Here is a 21602-nt window from a genome sequence, read left to right on the forward strand (position 1 = left end):
TATCTGACTTTGCAGAAACATACACTTGCAAACACTCATACACACACACACACACACACACACACACACACACTGGATATTTGAAGGAAGTTGATAGCCTTCCTGTGACTTAAGCATTACAGTGTGAGCATGTATAGGAATATCACATGCTCTCTATTAATATGTACTGGCTTTATATGTCTATCAGTTACAAGACAAATTTAAAAGTCTGCTGTAGAGGTGTATGCCTGCAATCCCAGCATGGGGGTAGTGGAGGCAGAAGGATCGGGAGTTCAAGGTCATCTTCAGCTACTTAGCCACACAGCCAAAGCCCTCTTTCTCCTTCTGGATGGTTGGGTACTGTGCAGGCTGCAGGTCCTGAAGGGTGGCTCCTGACCTGACCTCTGAGTAATTAATTACATTACTTATAGAAGGAATGCAAAGCAACAGTGGAAGGGGATTCCGGTGCCTTGAAAACCATGGAGGACATCTCCTCTTCCTCCTCTTCCTCCTCTTCCTCACAGGGTTTCATATAAGCCACTTTTCTCCCTCTATTCCCCTCCCCCCCCTCAGTAAATAGAGCCACCGTGTGTGATACACAGGACATAGTGCCAGGCTAAGATGCCAACACCCCAAATACTTCTCACTTGAAGGCACTCAGCTTTCAAGATCCCAGAGAGCGCTTGTGCTGCTGGGAACACACAAGTCATCATGGGAAGGTGAAAGCGGAAACATAGGAATTCCTCAGTACTCCTGGGGAAGGAGAGGAAAGAATGAGACAGAGCAGGAAAAAGGAGGCTCTGTGGGGAGCCATTGCCTGCAGTCTGAGCCCTGGGCTCCTGCCCCAGGCTGGAGGAAAAGGATGCCTGCCAAGAGCCTTTATTTAAATCACAATGGGTAGGTGGCTGGGAGGGTAGTAGCCTGGTGCACCCCCCCCCCATCACTCAGCTTTTAGAGGCCCACAGACTCAGTACTATGGTCATTGGTCGACAATTTCAGAAGTTTAGTCCTTTATCAGCATGGCAGGAAGCATGGCAGCATCCAGGCAGGCATGGTGCAGGAGAAGCTGAGAGTTCTACATCTTCATCTGAAGACTGCTAGGAGAAGACTGACTTCCAGGCAGCTAGGAAAGGGTATTAAGGTCCTCGCCCACAGTGGCACACTTCCTCCAAAAAGGCCACACCTCCTAATAGTGCCACTCCTTGGGCCAAGTATATATAAACCACCACATTCCACTCCCTGGCCCCTATAGGCTTGTTCAAACATATGAGTCTATGGGGGTCATACCTAGCCATAGCATAATAGAAAAGTACATTTAGTCCAACTTCCAAAGTCTGAATAGTCTATAGCAGTCTCAACAATGTTAAAAGTCCAAAGTTCAAGGTTCTCTTCTGAGATTCATCCAATCACTTAACTGTAATCCCCAAAGAAAGATAGAAAATCAGCTGGGCAAACTCCAGACTCTGCATCTCCATGGTTGATATCTTCAAATCCCCATCTTCAGATCGACAACTCCTTTTTCAGGTTTGTTGACTTCAAAAATCTTTCTCCACTCCCTGTTAGCAGCTTTCCTCAGCCAACAGCCCATGGCTCTGGCATCTCAAACATCTTGGGGTCTCCAAGGCAACTTCAGCTTCACAGCTTCTTGTTTCAGTATCTGGGACCCACACATGATCTTCTGGGCTCCTCCAAAGGGCTGGTGTCACTTCTCCAGCTCTGCCCTCTGTAGCACTCTAAGCACAGGTTGATCCACTCCAATGTTGCTGCTGTTCCTGGTGATCATCACTTTGTACTGGCATCTCCAATGCACTGGGGTCTTCCACTACAACTAGGCTTCACCAAGAGCCTCTCACATGCTCTCTTCATGGTGCCAATCTCAACTCCTTTGCATGACCCCTTCAGTCCTGGGCCATCAACTACAACTGAGGCTGCACCTTCACCAATGGCCTTCTATGGCCTCTCACAGTGCCAAGCCCCAGCTGCTCTTCATGACCCCTTCATGCCTTCAAAACCAGTACCACCTGGGTGACTCTTACACATTACCAAGTCCAGCTGAAGCATCAGGTACAACCTTGGCTATCTCAGGAACATGGTTTCTTTGTGCTCTCAGAAACACTTTCCAGAAGATTTCACCTCAGTGATGTTGGTCTCTTCTTAATCACCGCTATTTTCTTAGCTCCCAAACCAGCATCAATTGTCCTGGTAGTCCCTGCTATTCTTGACTCTAAAGCCAGAGCCACGTGGCCAAAGCTGCTGCGTTCTGCTGCTTACTGGAGCTGGAACATGCTTGCACGCCCCTTGTTCTATTACCAGCTTTCAGTATTTCAGCTCTCTCTCTCTGCCTAAGCTTGTCTGTCCTGGAACTTGCTCTGTAGATTGACCTTGAACTCAGAGATCTGCAGGGCTCTTGACTCCTGAATGCTAGATTAAAGGTGTGTACCAACATGCCTGAGTTTAAGCTTTTCTTCACCTAGAACTTGCTCTGTCTCAGGCTGGCCTTGAACTTACAGATCTGCTTGCCTCTGTCTCCTGGGATTAAAGGCTCGTACTACCATGCCTGGACCTAAACTTAAGTTGGGTGGGATCTTGTTCCAAGATCACTACTCCCTTAATTCAATTTAATATCCTTGAACACAAGATTCAGCTCCATTTCACTTCCTGGTACCCCTTTAATACTCAAACCATATATTTTTTCTAAGCTTGCTATGCTTTTTCAAAATGCTCTTCGTGAGACTTAACCAGAGAACAAATTCTCTGCTAGGCTTTTTTTTTTTTTGACACTTTGTCAAGGCAATTATTATAAATCTCTTTACTTTAGCCTCAGGTAGACTCTTCAGACAAGGGCAAAAAGGAGCCACATTCTTTACCAATATATCACAAGAACAGTCCCTTTGCCACATATTAAATTCTTCTCCTCTGAAACCTCTAGAGCCAGGATCCTACAATTCACATCACTCTCGGCAACAAAGTCTTCCATATTCCTACTAGGATGGCCCATGAAGCTCCACTTAAACATTCCACTGCTTTCCAAATCCAAAGTCCCAAATCCACGTTCTTCCAAAGAAAAGCATGGTCAGGCCTATCTATCACAGCAATACTCCACTCCTGGTACCAACTTCTATCTCAGTTAGGGTTTTACTGCTGGGAACAGACACCATGACCAAGGCAAGTCTTATAAGGACAACATTTGAGGCTGGCTTACAGGTCAGAGGTTCAGTCCGTTATCATCAAGGCAGGAGCATGGCAGCATCCAGGCAGGTGTGGTGCAGGAGGAGCTGAGAGTTCTACATCTTCATCAGAAGGCTGCTAGGAGAAGACTGGCTTCCAGGCAGCTAGGACAAGGATATTAAAAAGCCCACACCCACAGTGACACACCTACTCCAAGGCCTAATAGTGCCACTCCCTGGACTAAGCATATACAAATCCTCACAGTGGGACTACAGGAAGGGACGGGGATTGGTGTAGTTGCAAGGACCCACCCGCAGTGAACCACTTCCTCTAACCAAGCTCCGTCTTCAACAGGTCCATCAAACTGGGACTCCACTGAGGGTTGAACTCTCCATAGGTCAGAGCCCTCTGGTTTTAATCTGCTCTGAACTTCCTCATGCCTACAGTTTGTGGATCTCAATACAGTCAGGGTTCCAGCTACATAAACCATCCCAGTTACATATGGAAATACATACATTGCCGGATCCATAAAAACATAGTCTTGGAGCACACACACAGAGGCTTGTTAGTCAAGAGGCTGTGTAAGCAGAAGTGCCCATGGTTGGGCATCCCATGCCCATGTCTTGGTTTCTATGCCAGTTTGAGGGAGCTGCTTGGAGATGTGGTTCTAGGGCCAGACTGAGTAAACACGAGACAAGTCTAGAGCAGCCTGGAGGGCTCTAGAGGCAGGCTATAACTACAAAAATCTGAATGTGAAGTCAACAGTTGGTCCCTGCATGGCAGCAGTCTCTTGGGAGGTTATGGAACCTTTGGGATATGCACCCTAGCCACTAGACACAGGTCACTGAGGCGACCTTTGGAGGGTATGTTGACCTCTAGTTCTGGTCTAAAAGTCTCTGCTTCCTGATCCACAATGATGATCATAGCAAAAGGTCACATGTGTTCAGTTACATATAGCAGCAACATTGTGACAAAATACCCTCAAGGGATTTGGCTCATAGTGAGGAGGGTACAACCCATCTTGGTAGGAAGGCCAAGTTTGCAGGAGGCTGAGGCAGCAGGTCACATTGTAACTGCATCCAGGAAGCAGAGAGAGATGAAAGCTGGTACCCTGCCCACTTTCTCCTTTTTCCCCCCGAGTCCAGGAAAGTCCAGCCCGAGGGATGGTTCTGCCCACATATAGAACAGGCCTTCCTGTGTCAATTAACCTAATCTAGAAATGCCCTCACAGAGATGCTCAAGTATCTGTCTCTTGAGTGAGTGTAGATGCGTCATTGTACTGTCGCCCAGTATACCACACAAGCTCCACCACTGCAGACGGAAGCCCCGAGACTGTGAGTCAAACACCCTTCCTCCCTGAGGTTGCTTCTGTTGGGCGTTCTGCTACAGCAACAAGAAAAGCAACCAAGAAAAAAAAATAATGTGGGGCTGGAGAGATGGTTCAGCAGTTAAGCAGCACTGACTGCTCTTCCAGAGGTCCTGAGTTCAATTCCCAGCAACTATATGGTGGCTCACAACCATCTGTAATGGGATCTGATGCCCTCTTCTGGTGTGTCTGAAGATAGCTATAGTATACTCATATATATAAAATAAATAAATGAATCTTTTTTTAAAAAAGAAAAAAATTAAGATTTAAGAAAAAGAAAAAATAATACAAAGTATGACATACTCACAAATCCACACTGACAAAAACGATTACATTGACTTCAGGGCCAGGGATGGGGAGCAGGGACCTCCAATGTGGAGGGTTTCAATGGCTGTAGATGTCCTGAGGCAAACACAATGTCCACTCCTTCAGTGTGGGCCCTGTGTAGGACCCCAAGCTGATGGAGGACTCATTCTGTGACCACCAGCCCTGGTCTACTCAGTTCCACCCACTGCAGGCCTTAGAGGCCCGAAGCTTGATCTTTGGACACCTCACTGTGGGTTGGAGGTGGGGAGCCTGAGCCCTCCCAACCTCCCTAGAGCCTCCTTTTGTCCTGGAATTAAAGAGCTCTGAAGCCATGTGGGTGATCACAGCAACGGTTAGGTGTCTGAGACAGCTCTTTAACTAGACAGCAACACCTTTATCCCACCCACTTTTCTCTTGTGCTTGGACAGTAGGTGTGACTGGGTTTCCAGAAGGCCAAAGCTAGCCTTTAGTCCACCTTTGTTCAAACTTGAAGATTCAAGCTCAACCCTGAGCTATGGACTTAGGAGAAAAAAATAAAATGTCCTGTGTGGGAAACACCCACAGTATGGGGCCTGGCTTAACACACAAACTGGGCTGGGTTTCCACCCTCTACTTATCCCTTGCCCAGAGGCTTTTGAGTAGCCCACAGACAGACTACACAACGGTCTGGTGAAGGCAGAGTGGAAGAAGCCTGAGCCATTGATCTGGAGGGTGCTGGTTTTTTACTGGGCGCTTTTCACATCCCCACGCATCTGCTCACCTACCCTCTTGGTTTTGCAGTCGCCCTTGCATCTTTAGACACTTCAGAAACACTGAGAAGCAGCTGTCAAGGTGCCCATCACCTTCTGCCTACCTGTGTGTCCCCAGGATACTGTGGGCCTTTGGTTTCTTACAGAAAGCACGACAAAGCCTCTCTCTTCCCACACCACTTCTCTGTGACCAGATGCCAAGTCTAATATGAACTGCAATCTTCTATACACCAAAAGTTCATGGGGGCACAGTGCGGGGCCCCGTTCCACCTCAGCCAATTCCTGGTTGCTGCCCGTCTCACCACCTGAGCCTCCCTCCCTTCGCTTCCTGTCCACCTTTGAGCTTCCCTCTCAGGTGGTGCAGCACCACAACAGGAAGTTCGCTCCCGGGAGCAATGACCGGTAGCAGTGCCCACGTTCACCTTCTAATAATATAAGATCCAACAGCTTCCTCAGTCTAAACATCGGCCTGGATCCGTGTAGCTCCCTGTTTATACCTTAAATACCTCATGGGGCCCCAGGGGTTTACTAGAGCTCACTCCTGTAACTCTGAGATCCTCTGGATTTGTCTGTGTCCCACTGGGGCTTTTGATAATTTCTTATAAGGTCAAGTTCCCTCAATAGCATCCTCTGGGCAGTATGAAGAGGGGTGTTTTTTCACAGTTCAATTTCGTGTGACTATTTCACCCACCCACCGGCCTGGCTCTGGGTTATCTATCAGGACCTAGCCCAGAAGCAGGCGTGCGGTATTTAGCACCTAAGCTGAGTGACTGACTGAATGCTCAAATGGATGCCATCCTGTACTTCTTGACTGTGACACAAGCAGCTCCTGATGCCACAGCCCTGCCCACCCTTCTCATGCCCATATTTGGACATGGTACAGGTCCTCACTGGCCATGGTCTGTGAGGTCCTGGTCCTCTTTGACTTCATAATTCCCAGGGGCCACTAGTATCTATAAGAGGAAGAGGGTGCTGGCTCCCCAGCCACAGCCCACAAAATTCCACCTGCTCACAGGTTGGCTGGCTCGACCCAGGTGGTGCCCCCTGCTCTGAGCCAGCTCCCGGCCAAGCCAGCACCATGGCCAGATACCGATGCTGCCGCAGCAAAAGCAGGAGCAGATGCCGCCGCCGCAGGCGAAGATGTCGCAGACGGAGGAGGCGATGCTGTCGGCGGCGGAGGAAAAGTGAGCAGAGGGCTGGGCTGGGTCAGGGGAGTCCAGGGTGTGCAGGGATTGGGCACAGTCGGAGAGTCCCTCTCACTATTTTTTCTTGCCTTTCTAGGATGCTGCCGCCGCCGCCGATCATACACCATAAGGTGTAAAAAATACTAGATGCACAGAATAGCAAGTCCATCAAAACTCCTGCCTGAGAATTTTACCAGACTTCAAGAGCATCTCGCCACATCTTGAAAAATGCCACCGTCCGATGAAAAACAGGAGCCTGCTAAGGAACAATGCCACCTGTCAATAAATGTTGAAAACTGATCCTATTCCTGCCTCTTAGTCCTTGGGTTCGGGGAGGGCGCGCGGATGTGGTAAGGGGACATGACTGGTCAAATGGGAGGGGCTTCAAAAAGAATTCTCAATATTGACTACCCAGCCACCTGTACAGAAAGGCATAGGGAAGACATGTGTCCGAGGGTCTCTGTGTACAGACGCACAAATGGCTGACGTGAGGGCTACCTACGCTGAGGAGTCTTGAGTCAGAAGCTGGGTATGGTGGTTTGAATGCTTGGCCAGGGAGTGGCACTATTAGGTGTGGCCTTGTTAGAGTAGGTGTGGCCTTGTAGGAAGTGTGTCACTGTGGGGATGGGTTTAGAGAGCATCCCCCTAGCTGTCTGAGGATGCCAGTCTTCTGTCTGCCTTCGGAACAAGATGTAGAACTCTCGGCTCCTTCAGTACCAATTCAGCCTGGACGATGGCATGCTTCCCACCATGATAATGGACTGAACCTTTGAAACTGTAAGCCAGCCCCAATGAAATGTTATCCTTATTGGTCATGGTGTCTCTTCACACTAAGTTGGTACTGGGAGTGGGGTATTGCTGTGGTAGGCCTGACCATGTTTTTGTTTGGAGGAATATGTATTTTGGGACTTTGGATTATAAAAGCAGTGGAATGCTTTAAATTAACAGGCCATCCTAGTAAGAAAATGGAAGACATTGGTGCTGAGGGTGATTTGAACTCTAAAGAATGTGGCTGCTTTTTGCCTTGTCTGAAGAAGGCAGATTAAAAGCCCATCATTAAACTATGTCCTCTGGTTTGATTGAACATAGCAAGCTTATATATGGCTCAAAGAATAAAGGGGCACCAGGAAGTAAAATGAAGCTGAATCCTGCATTCAAGGAGATACACAGATAACGGAGTGGTGATCTCAGGACAAGATCCCACCCAGCTAAGCTTAGACAGCACAGGACTGAAGGGGTTGTGCTTAACAAGGTAAGGCTTGGCACAAGGTCAGATGTTATTACCTGGTTGTTTTCATTTGGAATGAACTACAATCCAGAAATGGAGGGCACACTTATGATCCAGATCTTGAGGCTGGAAGACACAGACTTTTTTGATCTGGACCTTGAGAAACAGTGGCCATGAAGAGCTTAGGCCCAGGCATAGTGGTATACAAAGACAAGCAGATCTCTGAGTTCAAGGCCAGCCTGGGACAGAGCAAGTTCTAGGTAAAGAAAAGCTTAAGTCTAAGTATAGTGGTATAGACCATTTGGATCTCGAGTTCAAGGTTAACCTACAGAGCAAGTTCTAGGACAGCCAAGCTTAGGCAGTGAGGGATGCAATAGAACAAGGGGCCATGTTCCAGCTTCAGCAAGCAGCAGAACTTGACAGCTTCAGCCATGTGGCTCTGGCTTTAGAGTCAAGATGGGACAATCAATGCTGGCTAGATGGAACTAAGAAATCAGCAGTGATTAAGTGGCTATCTTTTCTTAAAGACAGCTTCTTTAAGAAGAACTTTGTAGGTACTACAGTTAGACTTGGTAATGTGTAAGAGTCACCCAAGTGGTAATGGTTTTGAAGGCATGAAGGAGTCATGGAGAGAAGCTGAGGTTTGCCATTGTGAGAGGCCAGAGAAGGCCGTTGATGAAGGTGCAGCCTCATTGCAGCACAGGACTGGAGGGGTTGTGCTTGGCAAGGTGAGGCTTAGCACCATGAAGGGATCATATTTGAGGCTATTGGTAAAGCCTAACTGCAGTGAAAAACCCCAGTGTGTTGGAGATGCCATCACCATGGGATGACCATCAAGAACAGCAGCAGCAGTGGAGTGGTGTCAACCAGAGCCTAGAGTGCTACAGAGGAACTGGAGAAGTGATTCAAGCTCTTTGAAGGAGCCCAGAAGATCATGTGTGGATCCCAGACACTAGAACAAATTAAGTTGAAGTTACCTCGGAGACCTCAGAGTTGTAAGATACCTGCTGAGGAAAGCTGCTAACGGGAAGTAGAACCAGCCCGAGAGAATGGAGTTTGTTGCTGTTGACTCTGTCAACAGTAGTCAACACACGGATGAAAGGAGGTGGAGAGCTGAAGAGAGCCTTGATTTCAGACTTGGAGACGTAGAGTCTGGAGTTTGTCTACCTGGTTTTTGGTCTTGCTTTGGTTCAGTATTTTCTTACTATGACATTTTGGGAGGTATGTGATGTGGGATGTATGCGGTCTGCTTTTTGATTTTGACTTTATAGGGGATTACAGTTAAGAGATTGCATGAATCTTAGACTTTTGACTATGGACTAAATACTAACTAAATACTCAAGACTCATGTGTTTGAACAAGCCTATGGGGCCAGAGAGTGGCACTATTCGGAGGTGTGGCCTTGTTGGAGGAAGTGTGTCACTGTGGGGATGGTTTTAGAGGGTGCCTTTTTCTGCTTGCCTTCTGAACAAGATGAAGAACTCCAAGCTCCAGCCTAGATGATGCATAATGGACTGAACCTCTCAAACTGTAAGCCAGCCCCAATGAAATGTTTGCTCTTTGGTCATGGTGTATCTTCAATGGAAACCCTAAGATAGTAGGTCTCCAAGACTTGGAGCCCTTGACCCAATCCTATGGCATGGCATGTGCCTAGGAACTAGACAAGTTGTGTTTCTCACGATAGCCCAATGGCCACAGTAACAAATCAAACTTTATTATTTTCCAGCAGCCATCTACTGGGTCTTCTGTACTCTTCCATAGACTAAAATTACTAGGCTGTGTAGCCAAGGATACTGTGTACCTTTTGCGCCTAGTTTAGACGCTTAGTCATGTAAGCTAGGTACATACTTTCAACTGTCCTGTCATGGTGAACCATGACAGATACCATGAACTTCAGATACAACGTACCAAAGCCACCATGTTGGGTCAAATTCATATATATGTATATATACATACAAAGTACAAAACCCTCTGTGAGCACCCTCTGTGAGCTTCATTAATATGCACAACTTTTTTCCCCTGTTGGGTGGAGCCCAGACCCTTGCACACACTATCATGATAGCCTCAAATATGATTTTGAGCCAGGGAGGTAGAGTTGAGCCAGGGAGGTAGAGTTGAGAAGCATGTAGAAATCAAGAAATGTCTCAGACATGCCTCAGGATAGGTCACGCCTTTGGGAAGTAGAGGTAGGCAGACATGGTTAGCCTGGTCTACTAAACAAGATCCAAGACAGCCAGTTATGCTGAATTCTGGCCCTTCTTGCAGTTTCCCCCATGGGAAGATATGTTCTTCCCATGGGAAGACACACATGGGGTAGGTGGGAAGCTTTGGCCAGTTCCTGGCAGGATTGGGAGTTGGTAGGTAGAGTGCTTCCTTGAGTACCCAGCCAAGGCCACATATGGGTTGAACACGGGAGGTGAAGGTCACCCTTCCATGTGTAAGGCCATCTCACATTAAATAAGTCATCCTGCCTTGAAGCCCTTGTATCATGGCAAGATGAGTAACTTGGTCCCTGCTCCCAACCTGCCAGCCAGTGCTGCAAGCCCTGTGCCGCCCTCACAGAGGGAACTGGGTAGGGTGGGAACAATCAATTAGGGGTGGGCCGACAGGTCACAGTGGGTTTAGCCTTTATATATGAGCCCTCTGAGAGCCCCCCACACCAGACCATCATCACCACCAAGAGCAGGTGGGCAGGCTTCCGTCCCTCCTCCTCCAATCTAGGTCAGCTGCAGCCTCAACCCAGAACCTCCTGATCTCCTGGCACTATGGTTCGCTACCGAATGAGGAGCCCCAGTAAGGGTCCGCATCAGGGGCCTGGGCAAGACCATGAACGCGAGGGGCAGGGGCAGGGGCAAGGGCTGAGCCCAGAGCGCGTGGAGGATTATGGGAGGACACACAGGGGCCACCACCACCACAGACACAGGCGCTGCTCTCGTAAGAGGCTGCATAGGATCCACAAGAGGGGTCGGTCATGCAGAAGGCGGAGGAGACACTCCAGCCGCCACAGGAGGCGGCATCGCAGAGGTAAGCACTCAACAGCCAAGCCCACCTGTGCTGCTGCCCATCAAAGCTGGAGTGCCCCTAACCAAACCCTGCTGCTTTCCGGGCAGCCTAGCAAACCTGAACTTTTCTTTCCATAGGCTGCAGAAGATCTCAAAGGAGGAGGAGATGCAGGTGCAGGAAATGTAGGAGGCACCATCACTAAGCCTCCCCAGGCCTGTCCATTCTGCCCGGAGCCAAGGAAGTCACCTGCCCAAGGAATAGTCACCTGCCCAAGCAACGTCACGTGAGGCCACACCACCAGTCCATGTTGCTGTCTGAGCCCTGAGCTGCCAAGGAGCCACGAGATCTGAGTAATGAGCAAAGCCACCTGCCAAATAAAGCTTGACACGAGATTCACTGCCTGTTGTCTCCTTGTCATGAGCGTCATGGGCCTGAGGGAAGGGACCAGGGAACAAGGTCCACTCAGGAATGGACCTGAACCATGGGTAGGTGGGCAAATCTAAGCATCCTTAGTACCAATATCTAATGAAGTGTGAATTGAACTTGTAGAGAATGAAGATCTGGGATGGGATTGGGGGGAGTGCCTCGCCCCACCCGTGAGTTCATGAGTTCCATATTCAAGGCTTAGCTGCCCAATGATCTAGTTTGTTCCCTCTCCAGCTTCCACTCCACCCCAATCGTCAATCTGGGACAGGGTTCCTGGAAAATGCAAACGTAGCTCCAAATTCTGGGGTGGGGGAGGGTGGTGCCTTGGAGCCTTTGTGAGGTCAGCGCCACACCCACCAGCCTCACATCCTCTCACTGCCCAGGCTGCCTCCCTCCTAGTCCAGAGAGACAGGAGTGGGCGATGGGTTCCCGCTGTGCCAAGCTCAGCACCGGCCACGGCCCGGCCCAGAACACGGGTCACAGCCGTGGCCACGAGTCCTCCATGAAGAAGCTCGTGGCCTGTGTGAGTCAAGACAACTTCTCCCTGTCATCAGAGGGTGAGGAAGAGGAGGAAGAGGAGGAAGAGGAGGAAGATGAAGAGGAGGAAGAGGAGGAGGAGCAGATCCCGGTGAAAGGCAAGCTGCTGCTGCTGGAGTCCGAAAAGCAAGAGAGTGCCGAGGATGTCGAGGCCCAGCCAAGCCCCGAGCCCAAGCAGAAGCACTCCTGACCCATCACAAGGCCTGCCCGGCAATGGGTGCCCATTGGCACACCAGAGGAAGAGGACATTCAGAAAATAAAGAGTCTCCGTGGAACTCTCCTGGTCTCCTTCTTTCCCTCCCTTTATGTGCATGTGTGTCGCCAGAGTAGAAGCACCAAGGGCAGGGAGCATAGGTGCCCGGCTGGGTGCCGCCCTGGGGGTGCTGCTTTATCATTTTATCCATATCTTTTGAAATGGCACATGGGAGGAAGGGAGGGACGGAAAGCCCTTGGCTTTCATCCAGCCTGACCCAGTCACTGAAATGGGAGAGACAACACACTGAATACCCAAGGTCTACAAGTGGGTGGCTCGAGGCAGGGGAAAGTCCAGGTGTGGCCAGTTCTTCCACAGAGGCCTCAGGCCTGGCTCTGTAATGTAAGCACAGAGCCTGTGTTCTAGGTGTACTGCCCCAACAAGGATCTGCATGTAGGTACAACCCTGGATATAGGTGCCACCAGCCACTGCTCCAGAAACTTTGGGCCCAAATCTGGCCCTTGTACGAGCCAGGAAGGCTGTTGTGGATGTGAAGGCCTGCCCTTTCTCTATGCTATTAGAATCTGGACACAGATCTTGGGGGAAGGAAGCTGCAAAGGGGGAGCATCCCAGACAAAGCTGGCTACAAAGGATGAACAGAGTAGGCAGGGCTCATTAAATCAGGCGGTCTTCACAATGGGCCAACTGGCATGTTTATTAAATGAACTTAGAACTGGAATCCCAGAACTCTGGAGGAAGATTCATTGAGCTGAGACTGTCTCAGCAGGTAAAGGATGACATGGTCCAAGTTCAAGGAGATAAACTACTCCTGAAAAAACACATACACACGCACGCGCACACACACACTTGCACACATTGAACTTAAAGGCCCATGCCAGTAAATCCTGGCTGTGTGGGTGGCAAAAGGCAGTTCTTCAGGAGTTTGGGCAGAGCCATGGAGGCAGGATCATCTCAGTATAAGAGTGTCAGAGTGATCATAGTAAAATACAACATAACCATATCTTTTCCAGGCTGGGTACTAAAGCAAAGACCACCAGGACTTAAAGCATCCCAGGCTGATGAGAATGTGTGTGTGTGTGTGTGACGTAAAACTGAGGTAGCTAGGATACCCAAGATCAGACTTCAGTTCTGTGAACCTGACCCTCAACCTCCCAGCTGCTGGGCCCCTTTGGTCCAAGATGCTATCCAATCAGGGCACACTGGCTCACTGCCCATACACTGGCTATACTTCCTATGATAGGCAGGCACTAGGTGGCCAGGTGGAAAAGAGAGCTCTATAGCTGTCTTGAGGCCTTCAAGCACTGACTGCAGGCTGATCTTTAGCTAATCTGATGATAGAAATCCTCTGTTACTACTCCCAGTGTCGATGTCACCACGAGGAGGGTACAATTATTTAGTTGGGAGAACTGGAATAGAAAGAAGGGACACACAAGGATGAAACAAGGAAGCTGCAGATCTGAGATGTGGGCTCAGCACAATCTGACCTGACCCACAGGACCTTAAAAGCTGCCCCGCCCTGGAGTGAGGGTGAGGGGCAGGGCTTTGCCATACCTGTCACCCTCTGTGGCCTGTGCCATCATAATCGGCCCAGCTATATAACTAGGGGCTGTGGGGACTCCACAAAGCTGGGCCTGCTGGGAGAAGAGGAGGAGGAGGAAGTCTCTGCCCCTCCGAGTGGCCTCCCATGGACACCAAGATGCAGAGCCTTCCCACCACTCATCCGCACCCGCACAGCTCCTCTCAGCCTCAAAGTCACACCAGTAACCAGTGCACCTGCAGCCACCACTGCTGGAGCTGCAGCCAGGCAGGCCACCCGAGCTCCAGCTCCAGTCCCAGCCCTGGCCCGCCGATGAAGCACCCCAGACCATCCATGCACTCTCGACACTCACCTTCAAGAGCCAGCCACCATGGCAGCTGCCCCAAGAACAGGAAGACCCTGGAAGGGAAAGTGAGCAAGAGAAAGGCGGTCAGGAGGAGGAAGCGGACCCACAGAGCTAAGAGGCGTAGCTCAGGTACCTGCCCAATGGCATAGTGGGGGAGCAGGGACGAGGGGACACAGGCAAGCCTGCCCAGATCAACTGGTTTACCTGTGCTACAAGCATTAAATTGGTTTCTGGATGGAAGGTGGAATGGATGGGAGGGATGAAGAGCAGACATGTATTAAAGGCCCCTTTCTCATTCCTGTGTTTTAGGACGAAGATACAAGTGACACACTCCAGGATGTTCCTGTGTCCATTTGATCCCAAAAGGAGAGAGTCATCACTAGGGGACTGTTGGGATGATGTTACAGGAACATGTCACTGCAGCAATTTCTATGCAACATGGATTAAAGCTTGTACCCTGGGAGACTAGCCTTGAGTCAGTCGTTTTTTAAATAAAGCATTCCTATCCGCGAGGGATGCCTGCATACATGTGTACACAGACATGACAGCAGGGTGGCATTGCTTGGCTAATGGACCAAGTTCAGGGAATTGAACAAGTTCTTTCCCAGAACTTTCTCAGAACTGGGAAAGGCTATCTACCTCACTGCACAATCACCCAGTCCCTCCCTTTCTCCATCGGTGTTGGCACTTTCAAAATCACACACAGGAACAGCGGGCAGTACTTCCCAACAGGACACTATGAAAGCTGGAAAAGGAGGCCTGTAGGCCAGGCTATGGAACCACTTCTTGCATCCAAGCCCGCAGGACCCTACAATGGCAGCCCTGTACAGTAGGCACTGGGTTCTCTGGATTCCTTGGGGGGGGGGGGGTCAGGAAGCAGCTACACTGCTCAGCACGTTTTTTCACAACTTTAGAAACTGAAACCAAGTTGTCCAAAGACTGGGTTTGACTCTGCCTTCCCATCCAAAGTACAGGGTGAGTCAAAGGCAAGGAGCTTATTGCCCCACTGATGGGTCTGGCAATATGCAGTGGGTAAAGAATCAGATCCCTGACTGTATCATTGGAATACGATGGAGAGGGCTAGCTAGGGCGTGCGGAGAGGACACACCCTTGACTGAGGGAATGAGGGTAGCTCTCCTGAGAGCTGGTGGAGGTGGAGGTGGTGAGGCCTGGAGCTATTTATAGGGTTCCTTCTGAAAAGGTCTGCCAAGAGCCTGGCAGGGAAGCAAGCCTGCAGGAGCTAGCCCAGCCTTGCTACCCACCTCAGTGCCAACTCTGCTGCCAAATCCCAAGGGGATACTGTACCCCAAGAGGTTTCCCTCTTACACTTTGCCTGGGCTGGGAGCACAGTAGGCTGGTAAAGCACTGCAAAAAACAAGCACGGAGGCTGGCTTTAAACTTCAGGTCTTCCTGGCAAGCATCATTATGAGATTAGCAGTGCTACTCTCAGTGCAGCCTTTATCGCCTACCAAGGATGAATTGACCACAGCTGCCCCTGGCCAGCACGGCTCAGCATCTTTCCTAGGGCCGCACAAATTCAAGGAGCACAAGTTTGGTTGTGCTTAGGATGAAATGTGGAGCTCTGGGCTTAGCCTGGGGAAATCGAGGCAGGGAGACCAGAAGGACTTGGCTCAGAGGAGCCGCCTGGGAGCAGAGAAACCTGTAGAGGGCAGTGTGCGTCACAGTGGACACAGGGATGCTTGAACGCGAACCTCACCCGCCTTCATTCATAAACATCAGCCAGGCACCCACTCCTGGCCTTTCAGGACAAACTGAATCACGAAACCACAGTGTCCTAGGTGTGCACCGGGCATGGAAGCTCTTGTGGAGGCAGATGCTTGCTGGAGCCTTGAGGGTGTCTGTAAGATTGAGAGGCTAGTAGCCTCTCAAAGTTTGGGGGTCACAGCTTTTTTCTTTTTTCTTTTTTTCTTTTTCTTTTGGAATCATAGCTCCGCCCCGGGCCTCAGTTTCTCCGGCTGCCCACGTAGTAGGAGTGCAGAGAGAGTGAGTCCAGGCCCTGGGGACCCAGCCCAACCCCGCCCGGTTTCCGAGGAACTCGGCCGGGAGCGGGGGCGCCCCTCCCGCACCGCCTTAGGCTTCCTTTGAAGCCTCTGCGGTCAGGCCACCGCTTCCTGGGAAGCCCAAGCCAAGGCCAGGCCGAGTGGCCAACGGGAGGGGCCCGCGCGCGGTCCTGGAGGAGGTCTGCGGCCCCACAGGTCTTCAGGACTGGCTAGCCGGGCTCCAAGAAAGGCTGAGATTGTCAGGGCCTTCGGGCCCTGGGCAGGAAAGACCCTGGCAGGGAAGAGCTGCTTGAGGGGCACAGGCTCCAGGCGAGGCGGAGCCCTGACCAGGAGAATGCAGACACTCGAAGGGGAGGAGGCGTGTCAGCCCCGTGCTAGCATCCCACCCGGCGGGCTGCGATGCGAGACGAAGGTAGCCAGAGCAAAAAAGCGGGCATCAGGCCATCTCAGGCACGCAACAGAAGGTTCCGGGTGAAGCCAGAACCCCAGAGGTTCCAATCAGGAAAGGTGCGAGGCGAAACCGAATGAGGGGGGAAGGTCTCCGGGGAGAGCCGCCGAAGAGAACCTCAAAGACTTGCCGGAAAGAGAAACCGAAAGCAGCGGTGGGCGGGACCTGTGGGCGGAGCCTCCCTGGTTTAAGAGCCTGATGCAGGGGCGGGCGGCAACAGAGACAACTGCGGCCGTGGCAGCGGCACGGCTCCCGGCCCCGGAGCATGCGCGACAGCCACCCCGGAGCCCCCAGCCGCGGCGCCCCGCGTCCCGCCGCCAGGTGAGCCGAGGCAGCTGCGAAAGGGCAGGCGGGAGGGGATGGGAGGAAGGGAAGCAGAGCCCGGCAGGACTAGCCTCGCAGACTGCATGGCGGGGTCGTGGATGCCACGCCTCTGGCGCCCGCCCCACCGACTCGCCCAGGCGGCCCCTCGCGCGCGCGGGGCGCCGTCAGCCCCTCCTCTCCGGCCCTGAGCCCAGATCGTCCGCCCGGGTTCCAGTCCCCGGCGTGGCCAACAGGCGGCAGCCGCGAGGCGGCAAGCCACCATCGGGGACGGCCGGCAGTCGGGTCCCTCTCCACGCCCCCTTCTCCACGCGCACGGGGAGGCAGGGCTCCACCGCCAGTCTGGAAAGGTTCCACATACAGGAACGGCCTACTTCGCAGATGAGCCCACCGAGGCTCAGGCTCCGGGCGGATTCTGCGTGGCCCCCTCGCTCCTTGGGGTTCCCTGGCCGGCCTGTGCCACCCGGACGCCCGGCTCACTGCCTCTGTCTCCCCCATCAGCGCAGCCCCGGACGCTATGGCCCACTCCTCCAGCTGGCCCCTCGAATAGGATGGTAGCACGCAACCAGGTGGCAGCCGACAATGCGATCTCCTCGGCAGCAGAACCCCGACGGCGGCCAGAGCCCTCCTCGTCCTCGCCGGCGGCCCCCGCGCGTCCCCGGCCCTGCCCGGCGGTCCCAGCCCCGGCCCCGGGCGACACTCACTTCCGCACCTTCCGCTCCCACTCCGATTACCGGCGCATCACGCGGACCAGCGCGCTCCTGGACGCCTGCGGCTTCTACTGGGGACCCCTGAGCGTGCACGGGGCGCACGAGCGGCTGCGTGCCGAGCCCGTTGGCACCTTCTTGGTGCGCGACAGTCGCCAACGGAACTGCTTCTTCGCGCTCAGCGTGAAGATGGCTTCGGGCCCCACGAGCATCCGCGTGCACTTCCAGGCCGGCCGCTTCCACCTGGACGGCAGCCGCGAGACCTTCGACTGCCTCTTTGAGCTGCTGGAGCACTACGTGGCGGCGCCGCGCCGCATGTTGGGGGCCCCGCTGCGCCAGCGCCGCGTGCGGCCGCTGCAGGAGCTGTGTCGCCAGCGCATCGTGGCCGCCGTGGGTCGCGAGAACCTGGCGCGCATCCCTCTTAACCCGGTACTCCGTGACTACCTGAGTTCCTTCCCCTTCCAGATCTGACCGGCTGCCACCGTGCCCGCAGCATTAAGTGGGGGCGCCTTATTATTTCTTATTATTAATTATTATTATTTTTCTGGAACCACGTGGGAGCCCTCCTCGCCTGGGTCAGAGGGAGTAGGTGTGGAGGGTGAGATGCCTCCCACTTCTGGCTGGAGACCTCATTCGGCCTCTCAGGGGGCCTCCCCTCCTGGTGCTCCCTCCAGGTCCCCCTGGTTGTAGCAGCTTGTGTCTGGGGCCAGGACCTGAACTCCACTCCTACCTCTCCATGTTTACATATTCCCAGTATCTTTGCACAAACCAGGGGTGGGGGAGGGTCTCTGGCTTCATTTTTCTGCTGTGCAGAATATCCTATTTCATATTTTTTACAGCCAGTTTAGGTAATAAACTTTATTATGAAAGTTTTTTTTTTAAAGAAACAAAAGATTTCTAGAGTGTATGCTTTGGCCAAACGTCCTGGGTTGGGAGTGGGGTATACAAATTGACTTTCTTGAAGTCTTGGGGATGCTGGGGGTCGGGGATTGTCAGGCACCACAGCTCCACCCACAGTGTTGGGGACCAAACTTCCAGGCTACTTTTGGTTTATGTCTGGGAAGATGGCCGCTCCAGTCTGAGATCGCCTGAGTATCTGTGCCGGATCTCTGGCATCTCTGTGGTTGGGTCCTACAGGGACAGCCCTTGACAGTGAGTACTGCGTTGCCCCCAGTAGACAGAGGAGAAAACTGAGAGGCAGGTAATTGGTGCCAGGCCACTCCTGGGCTAGAGAGGTGGGCCTTTTAACTGTCCATCCTGCATCAATTTGAAATGGATGACAGAGAGGAAACTTCTTTGCTTCTCTGACCACAGCTACTTCCAGGAAGAGGGTGGGGCAGAGCAGCCCGGGCTCACCGAGTTTTTGGAAGGAGTGGCAGTTCTGCAAGCCATCAAGTATTTCAGAGGGGATGATGAGCCACACTGGCCTAGCTTGTCGTTCCTCTCCCCACTCTGCCTTGTGTACTTTTTTGGAGCCAGAAAGCTGCTTTGTGGTCTGTGGTGGCAGGGGCCTGGGTGCTGCTGGTGGCTTGGGCAATTCCCTTTGCCTCTCTGGGCCTCTGAAGCAGTGGCGCTGTCAGGAGCCCAGCTGGGAGGGCTGTTCCAGGACACATGTGGGGCACCAGAAAGGACCCAGCACTGGCTCTAAGGCACAACTGGGTAGGAGCATGGACTGCACTGCTTGCTGGTCCTCAGGGGGCCTAAGCAACCTTGTAGGCACACCCCACATCATCTTCATGAGTTCTGTGACTCCTGCCTGGAAGGAGTCATACTTCTAGTGGCTTTCCTGATGCTTAATGATCATGTTCAGGGAAGCGTCTGCTCTGGGCACACCAACATTGGCCAGGCTTTCTCTGGAGCTTTAGAAGGGCTGTGGTCCTCCAGCCCAGGGTGGCCAGTCCTTCAGGGAGGTGGGCTGAGAGCATGGAGGACATTTTTATTTCCTTCTTGTTTAGCCCCAACTTCTGCTGTGTGAATGAATGAGGTTCTCCTCTTGCTGCTTTTCAGTCTGGCAGGGCAGAGGGCAGAGACCTGGTGAGAATACCGGTGGCACCTTGCAGATCCCCCCAGCAAGAGCTTCCAGGGGGGCTAGGCTAGCTGGGAAAACCCTGCTGAACACTTGGCACTGCCTGGGAGTTAAGCCGCTGCCTCTGGGAAACCAGCTGGAAGGCAAAGAAGAGCTCCCGTAGGGGTTGAGGCCTCACTGCTGCCTGGCTTGTTCTGGTACTCACCAGTTCCAGGTCACCTTTAAAACAGTCACCCTTTACCTGGGCCTTCTGATTGGCACGGTGGCATTGCTGGCATCTCCATTTTACAGGCCAGAACCAGGCCCTGTGAATAGACAAGCTGTTTTACAGCATGCCAGGGGGATTTCCTAATCTGAAAAAGGTTGACGGGTCCTGTGTTATTCACATAAATCTAAATCACAGACACGCTGTCCTGTAAAAGCCTGAGGGAGAACAGCTAGGAATAAAGGCTCCTGTCACACACACTCCCTGAAGTTGGCCCCTTCTTCCCTTTATGAGTCATTAAAAAAAAAAAAAATTCCATCCTGACATATGGAAGGTGACCTAAAAGCCCCTGGGAGCTGCACTTCAGTGTCTGTGTGTCTGTGGCCCTGTGGCTTCCCTGGGGTGCAGATTCTCTATCTGGCCTCAAACCTCAGCTTCATGATTCAGCAGAGCTTACTTACGTCAGGGTGCAAGAATGAAAAGTGAGAGGGATCAAGTGGGGGGCCAGGTGGGGTGTGGAGCTGGCTGACTGGGAAAGGAACAGGGCTGCTTACACACACACACACACACACACACACACACACACACACACACACACAGACCAGCCTATAGCTGAGGAGGAAGAGGCTCAGGCCTTGGAGGAGGCCTGTCCGGTTTTCAACAAGATGAACTTATTTTTTCTATTGTTTTTCTTTTCTTTTTTGTTTTTGGTTTTTCGAGACAGGGTTTTTCTTATAGCCCGGGCTGTTCTATTGTTTTTCGAGACAGGGTTTCTCTGTGTTTCCCTGGCTATCCTGGAACTCACTCTGTAGACCAGGCTGGCCTTAAACTCAGAAATCTGCCTGCCTCTGCCTCTGCCTCTCTGCCTCTCTGCCTCTCTGCCTCTCTGCCTCTCTGCCTCTCTGCCTCTCTGCCTCTCTGCCTCTCTGCCTCTCTGCCTCTCTGCCTCTCTGCCTCTCTGCCTCTCTGCCTCTGCCTCAAGTGCACCAGCACTCCAGTGGAAGTGCATTGCTAGGCTCCCCTCATCCCATAAGCTTTCAGCCTGAGGAGTTAGTCATGGAATGGGCAGGCAAGCTTCTTCTATGGCATGTCCAACATAAAGCACTTAGCACAGAATTATGGTATGCAGTAGATGCCTAATCTCTCCAACAAGTATGCAACAAAGGACGTTTAAAGGGTTGAGAGTTCAAGGCTCGCCTCAGCTACATAGTGAGAAATTATTATTTATTATTATTATTATTATTATTATTATTATTATTAAACACTGCCCGTTTCAGATGTTATTCTGTTATTCTAAGCCCCAAGAATACAGAAATGAATGGAAGAGGGTTTCTGGGCTCAGGTCTCATAGAGGGTAACAGACAAATATAAAGGAACAATACTCCAAGAAGATGAGTGCTCAGAGGAAAACTAATGGTAGTTGGACAGTGGGTGGCACTGAAAAAAGTCAGGAAGGCCACCCAGGATGGCACTGAAGTCATCCATCCTTGGAGTAACAGGTACAAGCTGAAGAGGAAGGATGAGGAGACGGTAGAGTGGGTAGATGCAGAGGGAACTGGTTCTGTGCTGGGCTGTGCTCTGCTCTGCTGTGCTGTGCTGTGCTCTGCTGTGCTGTGCTGTGCTCTGTTGTGCTGTGCTCTGCTGTGCTCTGCTGTGCTCTGCTGTGCTCTGCTGTGCTCTGTTGTGCTGGGCTGTGCTGTGCTGTGCTCTGCTGTGCTGTGCTCTGCTGTGCTCTGTTGTGCTCTGCTGTGCTGTGCTGTGCTGTGCTGTGCTGTGCTGTGCTCTGCTCTGTTGTGCTCTGCTGTGCTCTGCTGTGCTCTGTTGTGCTGGG

At 52.0% G+C, this 21602-nt stretch overlaps 5 protein-coding genes across 6 annotated transcripts; all 5 read left to right on the forward strand.

Moving 5' to 3' along the window:
• The first annotated feature begins 6560 nt into the window (after window positions 1-6560).
• Prm1 (protamine 1) lies at window positions 6561-7050 on the forward strand. The gene is made up of 2 exons (XM_028778322.1): window positions 6561-6752; window positions 6850-7050. The coding sequence occupies exons 1-2, from the start codon at window positions 6647-6649 to the stop codon at window positions 6897-6899; spliced, it is 156 nt and encodes a 51-aa protein (XP_028634155.1). The 5' UTR covers window positions 6561-6646; the 3' UTR covers window positions 6900-7050.
• A 3588-nt stretch (window positions 7051-10638) lies between these two features.
• Prm2 (protamine 2) lies at window positions 10639-11378 on the forward strand. Its single transcript, XM_028778415.1, has 2 exons — window positions 10639-11004; window positions 11121-11378. Exons 1-2 carry the CDS (start codon window positions 10746-10748, stop codon window positions 11183-11185), a joined length of 324 nt encoding a protein of 107 aa, XP_028634248.1. The 5' UTR covers window positions 10639-10745; the 3' UTR covers window positions 11186-11378.
• A 340-nt stretch (window positions 11379-11718) lies between these two features.
• Window positions 11719-12212, forward strand: Prm3 (protamine 3). Its single transcript, XM_028778306.1, has one exon. It carries the CDS (start codon window positions 11831-11833, stop codon window positions 12134-12136), a length of 306 nt encoding a protein of 101 aa, XP_028634139.1. The 5' UTR covers window positions 11719-11830; the 3' UTR covers window positions 12137-12212.
• Window positions 12213-13793: 1581 nt separating this feature from the next.
• Window positions 13794-14511, forward strand: Tnp2 (transition protein 2). Its single transcript, XM_028778307.1, has 2 exons — window positions 13794-14172; window positions 14353-14511. The coding sequence occupies exons 1-2, from the start codon at window positions 13845-13847 to the stop codon at window positions 14367-14369; spliced, it is 345 nt and encodes a 114-aa protein (XP_028634140.1). The 5' UTR covers window positions 13794-13844; the 3' UTR covers window positions 14370-14511.
• A 2224-nt stretch (window positions 14512-16735) lies between these two features.
• On the forward strand, window positions 16736-18427 carry Socs1 (suppressor of cytokine signaling 1). Of its 2 annotated transcripts, none has more exons than XM_028778400.1 (2): window positions 16736-16833; window positions 17215-18427. In XM_028778400.1, exon 2 carries the CDS (start codon window positions 17385-17387, stop codon window positions 18009-18011), a length of 627 nt encoding a protein of 208 aa, XP_028634233.1. In that variant the 5' UTR covers window positions 16736-16833; window positions 17215-17384; the 3' UTR covers window positions 18012-18427. The 2 variants fall into 2 exon arrangements, with proteins under 2 accessions (XP_028634233.1, XP_028634234.1); XM_028778401.1 differs by having other exon boundaries at window positions 17335-18427.
• The last annotated feature ends 3175 nt before the right edge of the window (window positions 18428-21602 follow it).

Source organism: Grammomys surdaster, unplaced genomic scaffold (assembly GCF_004785775.1).
Source record: "Grammomys surdaster isolate TR1022 unplaced genomic scaffold, NIH_TR_1.0 334, whole genome shotgun sequence".
Taxonomy (NCBI): domain Eukaryota; kingdom Metazoa; phylum Chordata; class Mammalia; order Rodentia; family Muridae; genus Grammomys; species Grammomys surdaster.

Excerpts from the sequence above, each read along its gene's own strand:
- Socs1 (XM_028778400.1), top strand. The coding sequence starts at position 17,385 with ATGGTAGCACGCAACCAGGTGGCAGCCGACAATGCGATCTCCTCGGCA.
- Tnp2 (XM_028778307.1), top strand. The coding sequence starts at position 13,845 with ATGGACACCAAGATGCAGAGCCTTCCCACCACTCATCCGCACCCGCAC.
- Prm3 (XM_028778306.1), top strand. The coding sequence starts at position 11,831 with ATGGGTTCCCGCTGTGCCAAGCTCAGCACCGGCCACGGCCCGGCCCAG.
- Prm1 (XM_028778322.1), top strand. The coding sequence starts at position 6,647 with ATGGCCAGATACCGATGCTGCCGCAGCAAAAGCAGGAGCAGATGCCGC. Across the intron at positions 6,753-6,849 it reads CTGTCGGCGGCGGAGGAAAA|GATGCTGCCGCCGCCGCCGA; the intron begins GTGAGCAGAGGG and ends TTGCCTTTCTAG.
- Prm2 (XM_028778415.1), top strand. The coding sequence starts at position 10,746 with ATGGTTCGCTACCGAATGAGGAGCCCCAGTAAGGGTCCGCATCAGGGG. Across the intron at positions 11,005-11,120 it reads CAGGAGGCGGCATCGCAGAG|GCTGCAGAAGATCTCAAAGG; the intron begins GTAAGCACTCAA and ends TTCTTTCCATAG.